This window comes from Anoplophora glabripennis, unplaced genomic scaffold, assembly GCF_000390285.2.
Source record: "Anoplophora glabripennis isolate ALB-LARVAE unplaced genomic scaffold, Agla_2.0 scaffold283, whole genome shotgun sequence".
Classification (NCBI taxonomy): Eukaryota; Metazoa; Arthropoda; class Insecta; order Coleoptera; family Cerambycidae; genus Anoplophora; species Anoplophora glabripennis.
The window spans coordinates 44,326-60,081 of NW_019416379.1; the positions used below are offsets into that span (position 1 = coordinate 44,326).

Consider the following 15,756-nt stretch of genomic DNA (forward strand, 5'->3'; position numbering starts at 1 on the left):
TATGTATAGTCTGTATTACATATTATTTTGAATATGAAATTTGATATAGACCTCAAAAACATAGATTTGCCAATAAAAAAACATGTATAAATTTAGTTTATAATCTAATAACCGAAAGTTATAGAAATATACTGCAAATACCATTACTTACATTAGTACACAACAGTTTACTTATTTAACTAAAACTGAATTAAATTTGTCATCTACAAAAAAAAATAATAATAATAGCAACAACAAAAAAATTACCTTTTCCATGGCTCTGAAGCACCTCCGGCGAAATATAATCAGGTGTGCCAACCACGTTGTTAGACCTAACGAGACCATCCTCATCCATTCTCATACAAGTGCCGAAATCGGCCAACTTCAAATGGCCGTACTTATCCAGCAACATATTATCAGGTTTGACGTCTCTATGAACGAAACCCATAGAGTGTATAATGTCTAATGCTAACACCACCTCCATCGTGTAAAACTTAGCCCACGTTTCGGGTATGTCATAGTTTGACATCAAGTTGACGATGTCACCGCCAGGCATGTAATCCATCACCATATACAAATGTTTCGCATCTTGGAATGCAAAGTGTAACTGTACGATCCACTCGGATTTTGCGTGGGCCATGATATGGCGTTCTTCCCAGAAGAACGCCGAGTCGGAGCGTTTGATTAAGTCGGCCTTGCTCAGCCTCTTCATAGCGTACACCTGTCTGGTGTACTTGTGACGGACTAGTTGGACTTTTCCAAAGGCACCCCGACCTATTACCTTGATGTGCTCAAAGTCATCGGTTTTCATGCGAAGGTTGATTATATCACTAGCGAATTCATCATCTACAAGGCAACACAATAAGTATCAGAGACCTAATGATCTTCGCAGTACCATACAGAACAAAAACCAAAAAATATTAGTGTCTAAGTTATATAAAAAAGATTATATAGTACATATAAATTGTAATGTAATTCTCAAAAGTGTGGAGAGTCATTAAATTCTGAGTCACTTTTATAATACAAGGTAAGCCTTAAATGTGCATTTATATTTCAACACACTGTATTTTGAAATTAATGATTTGCAGACTTATGTCCGAGCTTATCTCTATATAACCTATTCTGGCTTAAATTCACCCAAAGAACTGTCCTTAAAGTTTCTGTACATAATAGTTATTTAACATCTTGTATGTATATTTTGACAACTACTGTGTGCATAAAAGATAATGCATCCATGTGTCCCATGGGGAATTTTATATAAAAAAAGACCTACATATTTTGGTTTCTTACTGCAAGTTAAATCTAACTCTAATGCATTGTGACGAATCATAGTTTAAAAAGTAACTGTCTTTGTGAGAGAATTAAAATTAACTTATTATATCATTGGGTTGATGTGTCGATTTGTTTTCATTAAGTGTTTTTCTTTTAAGTGCCTATAAGTTTTAATTGATATTTTAAAAATATTTTACAGCAGAAAGATAACGTATAATAACATAGGCAACACTGTGTACATTTTTGCTAATCATTAACGCCAGAGTAAAGTTGCTAGTTAAAATTAGTGCTGGCAAAAACCGGAAAAAGTGAAACCAGCTAACCAGGTTCCGTAAAAACCGATTTCAGATAAAACCGGTTAGGGGAATAGCGAGGCAAATAGTGGTTAAAAACGAATATTCTAAAACCGGTTATTCGGTTACTCGAATAATTGCTAAAAACAGATATCTGAAAATCGTTTTGAAAAACTGATGAGATATTAATCACATATTCACATATTTTAAATTTTTAAAGTTAAATCTAATGTTAAAATTTAAAATGTTAAAACAGTTAAGACAGTTACACTTAAACTGTGGTTCTTCAATGTATTTACATAAATGGGTGTGGGTGATTGTTTTTTTATCAGATCCAAGGATCAAATATAAAAATAAATTGGATTTCCCTTAATAGTTCAACTTAATTTTTATAGTAGGTATCTACTATGTAGCCAATATCAATAACTACATAACACTAAAACTATATTATAGTGTTATGTAGTTATTGACATTGATAGAAATAATTCGATTAATCCCATATTTGAATGAACAGATTATTGAATAATCGGATATTTGAAGAATCGAATAACCGGTTTTCGGATTTCGTAAAAATCCGAATTATCCGAAACCGGTTAACCAAAAAACCAATTTCAGTTGCCAACACTAGTTAGAATGACAATAATAATTATTTTATTTCGCTTTCTATTTGACCTTTTTCTACTTTTTTGCTCAAAATTTTTCTTTAACATCTGACACAAATATTAATTTGCAACTTAAGCACAGTTTAAACTTTAGTCGACCTGGTACAATTGGCCACAAACGTATATATGTATAAAGTTCCAAGTCTTATTTATAACCTAAAATTAAATTTGAAAAAATAATTTTTATTCTTAAAAAATACTTTCAGAATCAAATATCTGGGAAAAAAGTGACTCCGAATTTCATGGTTTTTTATGAATCGCTTTCTAAAGTTCTTGTTATAAAAAAAACTTTGTGGTTGACTGCACAATATATGTACCATTTTTTTATAGAACTTAAATATCTCTTTCAATTTCGAGGCATAGAGATCGGGACTTTTAAACGGAATAACCCTGTATAATATAGAATAAAAAGGTTAATTTATCCATAATAAACCGTGTGAGAAAATACCATCATGATGTTTTCTATAAATCTTTAACTATCTAAATCTTCTATGCTAATAAAAAATTTTAAAAAAGTTTTAAGCAAGCATATTTTAATTTCGAGCAAATTTTAAACTCGATAAATTAAAAGGTGCTACAACATATTAGGACTGGTTAACAAATACAGGGTGGTAAAAAATTCTGCATAAAATTCATATTTCCATTAAACAATTTTTTTTTCTAAAAACGGTGAGACCCGTCGATTTTTATTTGATCCAGGACACCTTGTTATGTGGAAAAAATTTTTTTTTCGATAATCCACTTAGGCAGCGATGACATAATTTTTTTTTTTAAATGACAACGCATATTTTTTTCGTTCGAAATTGATGACAGTGATAATTATCTAAACAACGGTGTGAAAATTTCGATGTCTTACATAACAATTTTTTTTAGAAAAATGCACCTTAAGTTCTTATAAGTGATAATTGTCTACTTACACTATTAATGGCTCCGAAAAGGACAAAGTTGACAAAATTACATTTCAAACGAGTAAAATTACACTAATGTTTGTGTAAGTCTAGCGAAATTGTTCGAATTGCCCACCCTGTACCATTTGGCATTGTCCTAAGCGTGTGTAAACGCCGTCTACACTTCGTTCAAGCATTCCCGGGTCGATTTGATTTATTTCAAAACGAATACGGTTTTTAAGTTCTTCCAAATCACCTGGTCTGTTTGTGTACACACGCGATTTCAAATAGCCCCACAAAAAAAAGTCTAGAGGTGTTAAATCAGGCGAACGCGGAGGCCACTCGATTGTTCCGCGTCGCCCGATCCACCGGCCAGTAAACGTGTTATTCAAGTACTCCCGTACTTGCACTCCATAATGGGGCGGTGCACCATCCTGCTGAAACCAAATTCTTTCCTCAGGAATATCAGGATCCTCGTTGTTCGGGAATAACTCTGCTAAGCTTGGGACCAAATCGAACCGCAGGAAATCCAAATAGCGAGCAGCAGTTAAATTTTCCTCGAAAAAATACGGGCCTAAAATACGACGCCCTATTATTCCCGCCCAAACGTTCACCTTTCGGGGGTGCTGATGATCTACTTCTTGCACCCAGTGCGGGTTTTCCTGAGACCAATACCGGCAGTTATGTCGATGCACCGATCCATTAAGATAAAAAGTAGCCTCGTCAGAAAAAATTATGTTCTTGAGGAAGTCGGGGTCTCCGTTACATCGATGCATTAAATCTTCACAAAAGTGGAGACGGCGGTCTGGGTCGTCCTCAGTCAATGCATGTATCAAGTGACCCTTATAGGGGTGAAATTTCTCTTTTTTGAGAAAGTTCACCACAGTTACATGTGAAATATCATTGTTCAATGCAATCGACCTTGTACTAGAATGAGGGTTGTCCTGGAGCTCCACCAGGATATTCAATCTAGTTTCATCATCTACTCTAGGACGACCCGCACGAGGAGCATCTTTCACACTACCAGTTTCCTCAAACCTTGCCAGTACCCTACTAACCGTAGATTGCGTAATTGGTGGTCTGTCAGGGTACGTTGCATTAAATAATTGGCAAGCTTCTTGATGGGTTCGTAACTTATCGCCGAAACCAATCATCCTCAAAATATCAATTCTTTCGCGTTCACTAAGTTTTGCCATTTCGAATTAAACGATTTCACCAAAGAATGTTAAATCGGTACTGATTTTTAGTCTTCAATATTTCAGGTAATCTACTCCTTTCAAGTAAACATTTCTTTGGATCTTTTTTTTTTGGGGAATTTATCGGCAAACTCGAAGACAAAAAGTCGACCTTAATTTGCTACATACTATTTGGATTTTGTGCGGTTGAACTTGGTTCTAAATTTTGCAGTTTAATCAGGATCCTGACAATATCTGATGAATAATTCCGCAAATATTACATAACACCAGTTGCAACTTAAGTTATCTGAAATGCTTTCTGCCGAATAAATTTTTTTCTAAGGCATTTGATCCGTAAACAGCAAATTATTGCATTCAAGAACTTAAGGTGCATTTTTCTAAAAAAAATTGTTATGTAAGACATCGAAATTTTCACACCGTTGTTTAGATAATTATCACTGTCATCAATTTCGAACGAAAAAAATATGCGTTGTCATTTAAAAAAAAATTATGTCATCGCTGCCGTAAGTGGATTATCGAAACAAAAATTTTCCACATAACAAGGTGCCCTGGATCAAATAAAAATCGACGGGTCTCACCGTTTTTCGAACAAAAAAAATTGTTTAATGAAAATATGAATTTTATGCAGAACTTTTTTACCACGCTGTATAAGAAATTTGTGACAGAAAACATAATGTTATTTATTATATCTAATCAACAGCAATCTGTTTTTATGCTTGTTTACAGATATCTTGAATGATTATGTAACATTGTTTATTTTATTTGTTCAAAGATTACATTATACATATAATCTCGCAAAAAGAAAAGGCGATATTTTCTAATTACTTCATTGCAATTAATCCAACTAAATATATGAAGAAATACGAGATTGGAAAGTTAAAAGTAAAAAGTATTAGTACCTTTCACCGTTTGTGACCTTTTTTTTTAAAGATATGTGTCATTTAGTTTCTAAATTAGTCTCCAACTTGGAAGCTATTCAAATATTTTTTCTAAGTCTATATTAATCGACAACATTCAAAAATATAATATATGGCAACAGGTACTACTCTAAAAATAATTTTGATGCCTATTTTCAACTTAGCATTGTTATATTTCAAATGTACCAGTTTCAATACTATTATATTAATAATAAAACACAAATTAGAGTAACATAAATTGATAGTAATTTTACCATTCACTTTGTCCAGTATCTCAACTCAAATAAAAAAAAAACATACTGATGGAAAGTAGGTACAAATGATCTAATACACAAATATCTAAGTATATTGCCAAGAAATTATATTATTCCCAAAAATTTCAGATTTTTTTTACATATTAAAATAATTATTAGTTCATCATTAAAGATTGAATTAAAAATAATTCTGTGCACATTAATATTTTATTCATAAGTTATAAGTAATTTTCTCTGTGTAAAAACACTAGAACAGTTTGTTAACGCAACGTTAAAATAAATGAATTTATTCATATACATTTTGACAACAGTTACACTGTGCCCAACATTATATTTTAAAGCAGTAATAATATTCTTAACAGGAAATTGCCATTAATAAACATCACATTTAATTAACTTATTTACATTCAGCACTAAATTATTTTTAGTGTTAATGGGTTCATAATCCACATCATAAACAATAGTTAAAAAATTAGGTACTAAAAAACACTTCATAATAATTCTGAAAACATAAAATATTTTCTGAATAAACATTAACAGACAAATGTTTTTCTAGTGGATAAATGTGGGTAATAGGTATTTACTTATCATTCAGTAGCCTCAAGTAACGATTAGCTAATTTCCATTTTATCTAAATATTTTTAGCATGATAATTGCGAGATAATATTTTACATTTTTTATTGTGCACTTAAATATACTATGACACTTAAAGTAAATCTTTGTATGTAGGAATGCACTTACATCTATTTAAGTAAACCTCCACATTTTTCAGTTTTTTTATGGCAGCATGGTCACAATCGGTATACAGGGCTTGCACCGTATCCAGTAGAGAATCAATATTACCCTTACTGTGAGGATCTTGAATTCGCTCCTCCAGAAGACGTAGTCTTCTTTTCCTGTCTTCGTCATGTATTATATCCATCATGACGAGTAAATGATATTAATGAAAATATACTATAAAACAGGCGAACAGTAATGTGATTCTTTGATTCTGTAATTGCAAATAATAAAAAGGGTGTTTATAAAGTTTGTTAACATCAGGTTACCTAAAAATGCCAATTTTTAAGTTAACAATTACACCACAGTTTCCAAAATCCGTCCTTCTTTTGTTCTTAATAATAAAATAATAAAAATGAGAAGTTCGCCACATTTAAAATATGGGGAGAACTTTCACGGTGATTCGTTAAAATTCAATGAAAATTGTGGTCCTGTCAAACATCTACTCGAAAATTTTCTCTCTTTGTGTAAAAAACGTTAAATTACATTTACCTTATCATTACAAAAATGTGGAAGACGAACTTATTATCCCAAAAGTCATACAAATCACTAATAACTATTATACATATAAAAATTATTAAATAAATCTCGGATTAAAATCATATTTACTTTAAGCGAAAAGCAGCCATTTTATTAATCATTAGATTTGTTTGTTTGTCGGCAACCGTTAAAACTCGACGCCGCGGCTGAGATAATAAAGTGTACACGACTTACTCTCTAAGACTACCAAGGAAAAAATTTTCCAGTTCAATATCACTGTTTCAAAATTAACAGACAGTTTCAATAAAATTTTTAACGCCGTTAGTATAAGTTCACGTACAAAAAACATTATTAAATATTTCTCAAAAACTGAATGGTTCGGTTTTGATTCCAAAAAATCCCTCTGATATGCCTGTTCTGTTGCTGCATACGTAGGTATGTACGTATTGTTTTTCACTTTTATAGCGTCTACTTTTGTAATTGATACTTGGTCAGCGTAGCTGCATACGTAGGTATAAGATTTTCTTTTGGCTTTCCTCATAGAGAAGACGAACTAAATCTTGTTTTAAAAATACACATATGAAATGATCAAGTGGGTATAATCGAGGACTGAAAATTACTCTTCCTATAAGAAGCTATAGAAAACTCTACCTAATCTATATGCTGTGTGCTTGTGCAAGATTTCTAAAGGGACTTATAGAAATCTTGGTGCTTGAGTACTAACTGTAGATGCGTGCGCTTGCTGCTTACTTATTTTCTTTTTGTATCTGGTGTCCCATATCACGTTTTCTGTCATGTGCATATTCTGATTAAATTCTAATATACAAAGAAATATTACTATCGCGGCAGTTGAAGTACAAAATTGCTTTTCATAATCTGATATTTGCACATTTTCTTGTAAACAAAATTTATAAATCAATTTATTAGAAGTATATGCTTTAGCTCCAGCACACAGAGCATAACTCTTTTATCTATGACAGAGCAAGTGTTTGAGCTTGTTTTGAGATGGTATCAAATAATTTACAAGTGAGGCATAATTAGCGTTCAAATTTATTTTCGACCAAAGGGGTTCAACATTTAAATATGTAATACATACTATTCTGCCACTTATAAATTACATTATAAGTATTGTTCCAAGCTTCACTGTTCCACAGTTGGCAGCTTCGTATTCGCAATTCAATATGCAAGCACTAAAATTGTATCTAATTCATTATATCTCTTCGACCTGTATCAAATACGAGAATCAGTTCAAACCGATGACCGATTCACTTCAATTTATTCTCAATTCGCATTGATGCGCTAAGATGAAAGTATGAAATGATTTTATATTGGGATCCGCATGAATCGATTCCCACTAGAGATCCCTATGGTTTATACGTATGACGTATGATGCGGATCTTGCCCACTTCTAACAGTTCTAACTTATAGCATCAGTGGTTGGAAATGACAGTTAATTTTCTAACCTTTCTTTTGCTATTAGTTTTATAGTGAGATTCTGACAACAGTTTCAGTTACTGGTTTTACTCTTTCTTTTAAAGAAAATGCTACTAATAAGGCTGACGGATTTTCTTATTATTAATCTGAACTTGATGAGTTGAACAAAGTTGGTGTAATTAATTTAATTGTAGACATTCACGTGGTTAACCTCAAAATGGATTCAAAATATAATTTGGGAAATAACAGCAAAACCACTACAATTTCCAAATTTCAAATGAAGTTGAAGCCTACACCCATTATTTTTAATAACAAAATTGGGCCTCCAAGTCCAAAGAAAATGAAACTGAATGATAAGGAGAATAATAAAGGCACTTTGAATTCTATCACTAACTTTCAAAATAAGCCTAAAATGAGTATACAAGATCAAAGGAGAAAGTTGCCAGTGTTTGAAAAAAGGAATAGACTGTTAGAATTGATAAAGAGACATAAAACTCTTATAATTTTAGGAGAAACTGGTAGTGGCAAGACTACACAAATTCCTCAATACATCAACTCGGCTAGATTACAGGAAAATGGAAAGATTGCCATAACACAACCTAGGAGAGTCGCAGCTATAAGTGTTGCATTACGAGTGGCTCAGGAATATGGACAGGGGGTAATATTTAATTTTGAATGTTATTAATCTGAAAGTAGTAATTTTTATAATAATATTTGATAGCAAATTATAATGAAATTAGTTTTGTATGTAAATATTGTTTGTTCCAGATGTCAGTAGGTGATGCAGTTGGTTATACGGTTAGATTTGAAGATGTGACATCTAAAAAAACCAAAATTAAGTATTTAACTGATGGTATGTTATTGCGTGAAGCTATGATCGATAGACTGTTAAATCAGTATACTGTTATTATTTTGGATGAGGCCCATGAGAGAACAATTCATACTGATGTTCTATTTGGAATTGTCAAGAAAGCTCAGAAAATTCGAGAAGAACGAAAGTTATCTCCTCTAAAGGTAAGAATAATAACGATAAATTTATGTCCCTAATAATTTTCCTCGTTCTTGTAGATAATAATTATGTCTGCTACAATGGACGTTGATCATTTTTCAAGATATTTTAACAATTGCCAGGCTGTTTATTTAGAAGGAAGGGCCTATCCGGTCAATGTATTTTATACTGTCAGACCACATGATGACTATCAAACTAGTTGTGTTGCAACCTTTTTCAAAATCCACAGAGAAGCTCCTCCTAAGTGAGTATTACCTTCTGCTGTAGTTTTAGTATTCACAGTATTTGTGTAGACTAAACCATGATTTAAATAACTTTTATACTTGTAGTCACGATGTTCTGATATTTTTAACTGGTCAAGAAGAGATAGAAGCTTGTGCTCATCAAATTAGGTTACTCTCGAAAGATCCTGATGTTCAAGGTCCCCCTATTAAGGTGTTTACTTTATATGCTGCTCAGCCTAGCAATCAGCAAATGACTGTGTTTCAACCCTCACAACCCAATACTCGGAAAGTAGTTATTAGCACAAATATTGCAGAGACCAGCATTACAATAAGTGGTATAAAATATGTTATAGATGGAGGAATGGTCAAGGCTAGGTAAGTCAGTCTCGCAGAATTGTTCCTTTGCAGCATTTTATATGCAATAGCTAACCTCGAAGAAGTTTTTTGGTTATCAAAAAGTAGTTGTAGATATAATAATCGTCAGTGAGCATTTTTAACACATTTATGTTAATGTTAAGATTTCACATGATTTAACAACAAATGTTTAACACATCAAATATTTTAAGCAATACTTCTTGTGTTCACAATATTAACCACTGAAAGCTTACTTTGTTAACATGTTGAAATAAATTGTGGTTGGACAAATCATAAACAATTAAGATAATATCATTTGTAAATTGTTGAGTATGCATGTTGTAAACTTCAGTAAGAATATAAAATTTGGGTTGATGTAAAAAAAAGTCAATGCTCAATATTCATTGTATCAATTTACAAGTACAGTGCTACAAATTTTGCAAATCCATGTGCTAATAAACACATGCTTCTATACGACGTTCGAAATTCTGTCACCAAAAACACCACACATTCACTGAAAATCGTTGCTGGAACCGACATCTCTGTGCAACATGAAAATTTGTATCATACCAATAGCCATTGTATATGCCGGTTAAGTAATACTGCAACACACAACACACGTGCACAAGATGCACAGGGTCGGCTTTCATGTATGGTTAATTTTATTAATTAATTTTCTCGAAAACAGGAGCATTTAGACCATCAGTTGCTTAATAAAAATTGCTCATTTTCCTGCTCTCTGTTACCTTTTTCAAGGAGCTCATTTGTTTCAGAAACACCCTTTATGCCGTAGAACATGAATCTATTAGGTTATTTTTCCCATGGGTATTAAAAGTATGTCTGTCAGAATGATTCCAAAACTTTTGTATTTGATCTTATATACAGGGTGTTAAAAAAAGAGTGTAAAATATTTAAGGAGGTAATAGTATGAACCAAAATAAACAGTACAAACAAAATAATGTGACAATTGATACAAAATGCAATATTTTAATAAAATATTTCTCCATTAGTTTATGTAATAAAAAAACTATGTATTTTTGCAAAATATACGGAGTAAATACAGTGAAGCTTAGTAATAACATCACAAGGGACATGTGAAATCGTGTCGTACTAAACTAACGATGATAAATTGAAAGTTATTATACTTATATGAAACTGAACTTAAGGATGACAATATGTTGCAATATGTCAGTCATTAAAGGCACAGTTTTAGTAAGTAGACTTGATTGTACATTGAAGAATTTAGGGCCAACGAAATAACGTCTAAAAATTTGTATATCTGATAGAATTACTAACATGTACTTAGTACTTCCCTTAATCTGACGATTACTGGTACATTTATCTTATGTGATGTCCATAAAAAAATATTTTGCAAGTGTATGCATTGAGCTAATTGTTAATAGGTCTTTCCATCCCTCAACTGGCCTGGAATTGTTAAAAGTGCAAAGAATCTCCCAAGAACAGGCATGGCAAAGAACAGGAAGGGCTGGTAGGGAATCGGAAGGATTTTGTTATCGAATATATACGAGATCGCAGTTTGAACTGATGAAGAAGACTACAGTCCCCGAAATACAAAGAGCAAATCTCAACAGTGTCGCCCTACAATTGCTGGCCTTAGGTATCCACGCGTTACACTTCGATTTCATGGACAAACCTCCCAGAGAGGCGATTGTGGCCGCGTTTGACCAGTTGAAGCAACTCGGTGCAATAGAAGATATCGACTCTATAAATTTAACTCCCCTCGGGAGGAAAATGTCAAAGTTTCCACTAGACCCTCGCTTTTCAAAGATCCTTCTCTCCAGTCAACAGTACGGCTGCCTCGAGGAGGCTCTGTCAGTGATCGCTTTACTGAGCAGCGAATCGATTTTGTTGTGTCCCCATAACAGGCGGGAACAAGTCCAAAGTATTCGACAAAAGTTCTGCTCTGCTTACGGGGATCACATAACGCTCCTAAATGTGTTCAGGGAGTTTAATAATATTGGGCAAAATAATAAGAGATCGTGGTGTCACGAACATTTTATTAACATAAGGAACATATTGCATGCGAGGGAAGTTAGGGCACAACTGGAAGAAATCTGCAAGAAGTGCGATCTTACTGTTTCCTCTTGTGGCAGTCAGATGGATCAGTTGAGGAAATGTTTGTTGACAGGTCTTTTTACCAACGTTGCTGAATTGCACAGGGATCGGCAGTATATTACGGTAAGAATCTATTCAATAAATACATTCTTTTATTACCAAATTTAATGTTACTGTTGTAACCTGAGGGGTTACTTCTTTATCCATCTTTACGAACGGTACCATAACAACATCAGTTTGTGAATGGGAGCTCATAGATTGTCATTTAATTATGATATGTGGGAACTTAGAAATATTGTACGTTCAAAGAATGAATTTCAGTCACATTCTTTTGCTCACGTATCATTTAATCCATGGGTTGGTTGTACAGGGTGTTACACTCTTACTCAAGGAGTCACTTAATTTAAATAACAAGAAAACACCAGAACTTCCTAACGAACGTTTTTTATAACTGTATAAAATTCAAACAAACAAAATAATTATAACACAACGGATTCAAATAAACAATATCAATGATTCATTTGCCCGCAACAATGTAATTTCTGGGATTTAGATTACCCATTAATAGATTAAATTGCTTACTGGATGTCTTGACCATCTTTTATATTTATTTATTTTTGTAAGTAATATGTTTGTATCTATCTAATAATTTTGTATACGGAAAAACATTTTGACAGTTACGTAACCACCTGGTAAATTTAATAAGTAAATAAGTAAATATCAAATTGGGAACATATTCTGTTCTTGCACCATAAATGACTTATTGGGCATAACATTATTTACACAAATATCACTCTAACTCAGATTTAAGGTGTTTTATATAGTCAAATGATATACCTACAGGGTGTTTCTAAAGAAGTGCGAAATATTGTCGGGAGTAGTTGCCGAAGTTCATACAAACATAGATCAAAATATGCTTCATTTCCGAGATACAGTGTTTAAATTTTATTATTTTATTTTATTTTTATTAATTATTTCAAAGAGGTTCAAAGATATTTACTCGAAATTTGATGGTAGTATTTTATTTAGAAATATTCACAGCAACCTACTAGATAATATATCAATAGAAATTAAAAATACACAACATGCAATAAAATGTTTTTTGTTTTCCTCAAAAACAGTGCATCCTACAAAAAAATTGAAGATACCAATTTCATACAGAATTGATGGCGGATTTCTAAAAAAATATCAAAACGGGAAAAAGTCAGTGGCGTACCATCTTTTTTATTAAAAAAGGTTGTGGTATTCTCACCAAACACCACTGGTGCAAGTAGAAATATTCGGAATAAAAATAAATAAAAAATTAAAATTTGAACACTGTATCTCGGAAACGAAGCATATTTCGACCTACGTTTATATGAACTTTTTTTCACAAAATAACTTCGGCAACCACCTCCTAAAATATTTCGCACATATTTACAAATACCCTGTATATATTCATAAGTTTTTTGCCTCTACTGAACAATTTCTGTCAGAAATCAACTGTAAAGTTGGGGATAAAAAATTTGTGGTTAAAGAATTAACACATTCAAAGTAGAGAACATAACGTTTTGTAGGAGCTAAATCAAAATTGAAGGTGTAACATAATTATTTTCAAATTTCATTTCAAAATTCTAAAAACTTTAAATTACAAAGAAAAAAATAGAACAATATATATTTTAAAACTTTTAAACCCATGATTAGATAAATATTAATATTTTCATTCCTGCTATCCATAGTGAAGTGTTGTATCATTAAAATAATGGTACGTACCTCTTGATGCCTTGATCCGTTGCGAGAAGTGCACTCCTCGCTGGCTTGATCCGTTTTTGCGCTAACGTATATATACATATTCAGTTTACAATATAATTGCGGTCGTCACAAATGGTATACTGCATTTATATTCTAAGAAAATAAAAACAAAACAAATATAATATTAAAATTGTTGCAAATACATATAATTCTTGCCATCAGTATGTAGAAAAGGAATTTGGATTCCCGTGTTACCGATAAATGGAATTGTGGGATGTGTAATACCTGAATACGTCCATGTAACATCTAATAGTTCCGACCCTATATCCTGAGTTAATATATTTGCTAATTCACTATAAATTGTTATAAAGAAGTATGTAGAACTCGTGAAACACATGCTTATACCATGCTAGTCGCTATAATTATATCTTAGTGTGCAACAGATACTTGCAAGTAAACTTTTCCGTCGTAAGCAGATATACACACAAATTATTTAGCAGCGTATATATCCATCAAAATCACTATCTATTAACTTTGCTCATGCCAATTATATATGTCAAAAGCGATCAAAAGGTTAAGAATCGTTCTGTGTATAACAATGATTATTTTTTGATAAACTATCTTTTCTAGTGATGGGCATAATCAAGTAATTTTGATAATCAAGTTATTAGTACTCGACTACTTCTAATAATCGGTGCACACATATGTTTGCATTAGTTATATATTACTTATCTAGCTAAAAAAAAATAAAGGTCACGCATTTCAAAACTTGAAAATGTTTTCGTTTTATTCTAAAAAAAAACAAGGTCACACAATCAGTGACTACTTGCAGTATGCAGCAACATTTAGGGGCGCAGCCGCAGGGTATAATCACTCGAGTGGTGAGAGTGAACGTCTCGAGTGATCTCAAAAATTGAGTACCACATGATTTTTCACTCCAGATCTCCCATCACTCATCTTTTCTTAAACAAAAACTGCTTTATAAATATTTTATTTTAAATAATAATGAACCTTGTGAATTTCAGAATTAATTTTTATTTCCATTTCCAGTTGGATAAGAGGCAAGTAGTACAAATCCACCCGAGTTCAAGCCTTCACGGCCAACAACCCCATTTTGTAGTTTTTACGGAAGTGGTGCAAACAAACAAATGCTATTTGCGAGGCCTCACTACAGTCGAGAGTGAATGGTTGAATGAAATAGCTCCAGAGTATGTCAAAAGTCATAATATTAGGTTTAATAGAGATAGTTGATTATACTCTTTTGTATAATAGGATTCAAAAGAGCTTTTACTTTCCATGTTTTATTTTTTATGTATATTCGAGTTTTCCAGAGCTTGTTGAAAAAGTTGGAAAATATTTGTATTTTATGCTTGGTTACATTTTAAATAGCCATCTTATAAACATGATATGAATATATAAACTTTGGATTATAATTTATTTTTTAGCAGGTTTTACACATTTTGTTAGTACCTACTTGCAATTTTGATCAACGTTCCAGATTTATTAAAATTTGTTGTTCTAGTACAAATTAATTATAAGAGGAAAATCAAATATAAACCGGAATTCTTTCTCCAAAAATTTATTTTTACATGTAATAGGAAAATCAAAGAAACCTTATTTTTCTACATAGTCTTTTTAAAACACATTTTTCCCACCACATTTTTTCCCATCAAATTGGAAGTTTATACGTCCTGTCATCGCAAAATAAAGCCAGTCATGTTAGAAGCCTCCCAACGTTTCATTCAAAGGGCTTGTTTACCGACCCTGATGTTTACTGTTCTGACGTTCTTACTTATGACAAAGTAGATTGAGGTAGTCATTTGAGTGGTTTCTCCCACTCCTGATCTCATCTAACTAATAACGGGAGGGCGAGGTGATTGGATTACCTCATGACCGTTGGGAAAAGAATTTTGGATTATATTAAAAAATTGTATTTTTTCCATAATAAATCAATGACAAGTTTCTTGATATTATAGCATCATCGTGCACAATTTGTTATTTTGTTTTATATAAGTAGGTATTAAAAATGCTATAAGGTGTAAAATGTGAAATAAAATTTATATTACATGCACATGCGTAAACAGCGATGTTAGATTTTGAAAGCTGGTTCATTATCTGTTATACTGATCCAAACCACGATAATCTGTACATAGTACGTATGTAGTAACGGATTTTAAAATCTTACACGTTGAATAAACCATATATTAGGTA

General features: G+C 32.2%; 2 protein-coding genes across 5 annotated transcripts in view; one reads left to right on the plus strand and one right to left on the minus strand.

The window, feature by feature from the left end:
* LOC108909065 (rho-associated protein kinase 1) overlaps positions 1-6,864 on the minus strand; it is a 30,363-nt gene extending 23,499 nt beyond the window's left edge. For all 4 annotated transcript variants that reach the window (XM_018713296.1, XM_018713297.1, XM_018713298.1 and 1 more), the window contains exons 1-3: positions 6,730-6,864; positions 6,202-6,451; positions 247-825 (exon numbers count right to left, since the gene is read on the minus strand). In XM_018713296.1, the coding sequence (XP_018568812.1) occupies positions 247-825; positions 6,202-6,385 (763 nt within the window). In that variant the 5' untranslated portion in view covers positions 6,386-6,451; positions 6,730-6,864. The remainder of the gene's footprint in view (positions 1-246; positions 826-6,201; positions 6,452-6,729) is intronic.
* A 1,338-nt stretch (positions 6,865-8,202) lies between these two features.
* On the plus strand, positions 8,203-15,113 carry LOC108909066 (putative ATP-dependent RNA helicase DHX33). The gene is made up of 6 exons (XM_018713300.1): positions 8,203-8,809; positions 8,920-9,165; positions 9,220-9,404; positions 9,490-9,759; positions 11,142-11,937; positions 14,596-15,113. Exons 1-6 carry the CDS (start codon positions 8,369-8,371, stop codon positions 14,794-14,796), a joined length of 2,139 nt encoding a protein of 712 aa, XP_018568816.1. The 5' UTR covers positions 8,203-8,368; the 3' UTR covers positions 14,797-15,113.
* The last annotated feature ends 643 nt before the right edge of the window (positions 15,114-15,756 follow it).

What these genes read in the sequence shown, in the direction of transcription:
- LOC108909066 (XM_018713300.1), top strand. Translation starts at nt 8,369, where the DNA reads ATGGATTCAAAATATAATTTGGGAAATAACAGCAAAACCACTACAATT. An exon ending in CACAGAGAAGCTCCTCCTAA is followed by an intron (nt 9,405 to 9,489) that starts GTGAGTATTACC and finishes TTATACTTGTAG; the next exon opens with TCACGATGTTCTGATATTTT. An exon ending in GGGATCGGCAGTATATTACG is followed by an intron (nt 11,938 to 14,595) that starts GTAAGAATCTAT and finishes TTCCATTTCCAG; the next exon opens with TTGGATAAGAGGCAAGTAGT.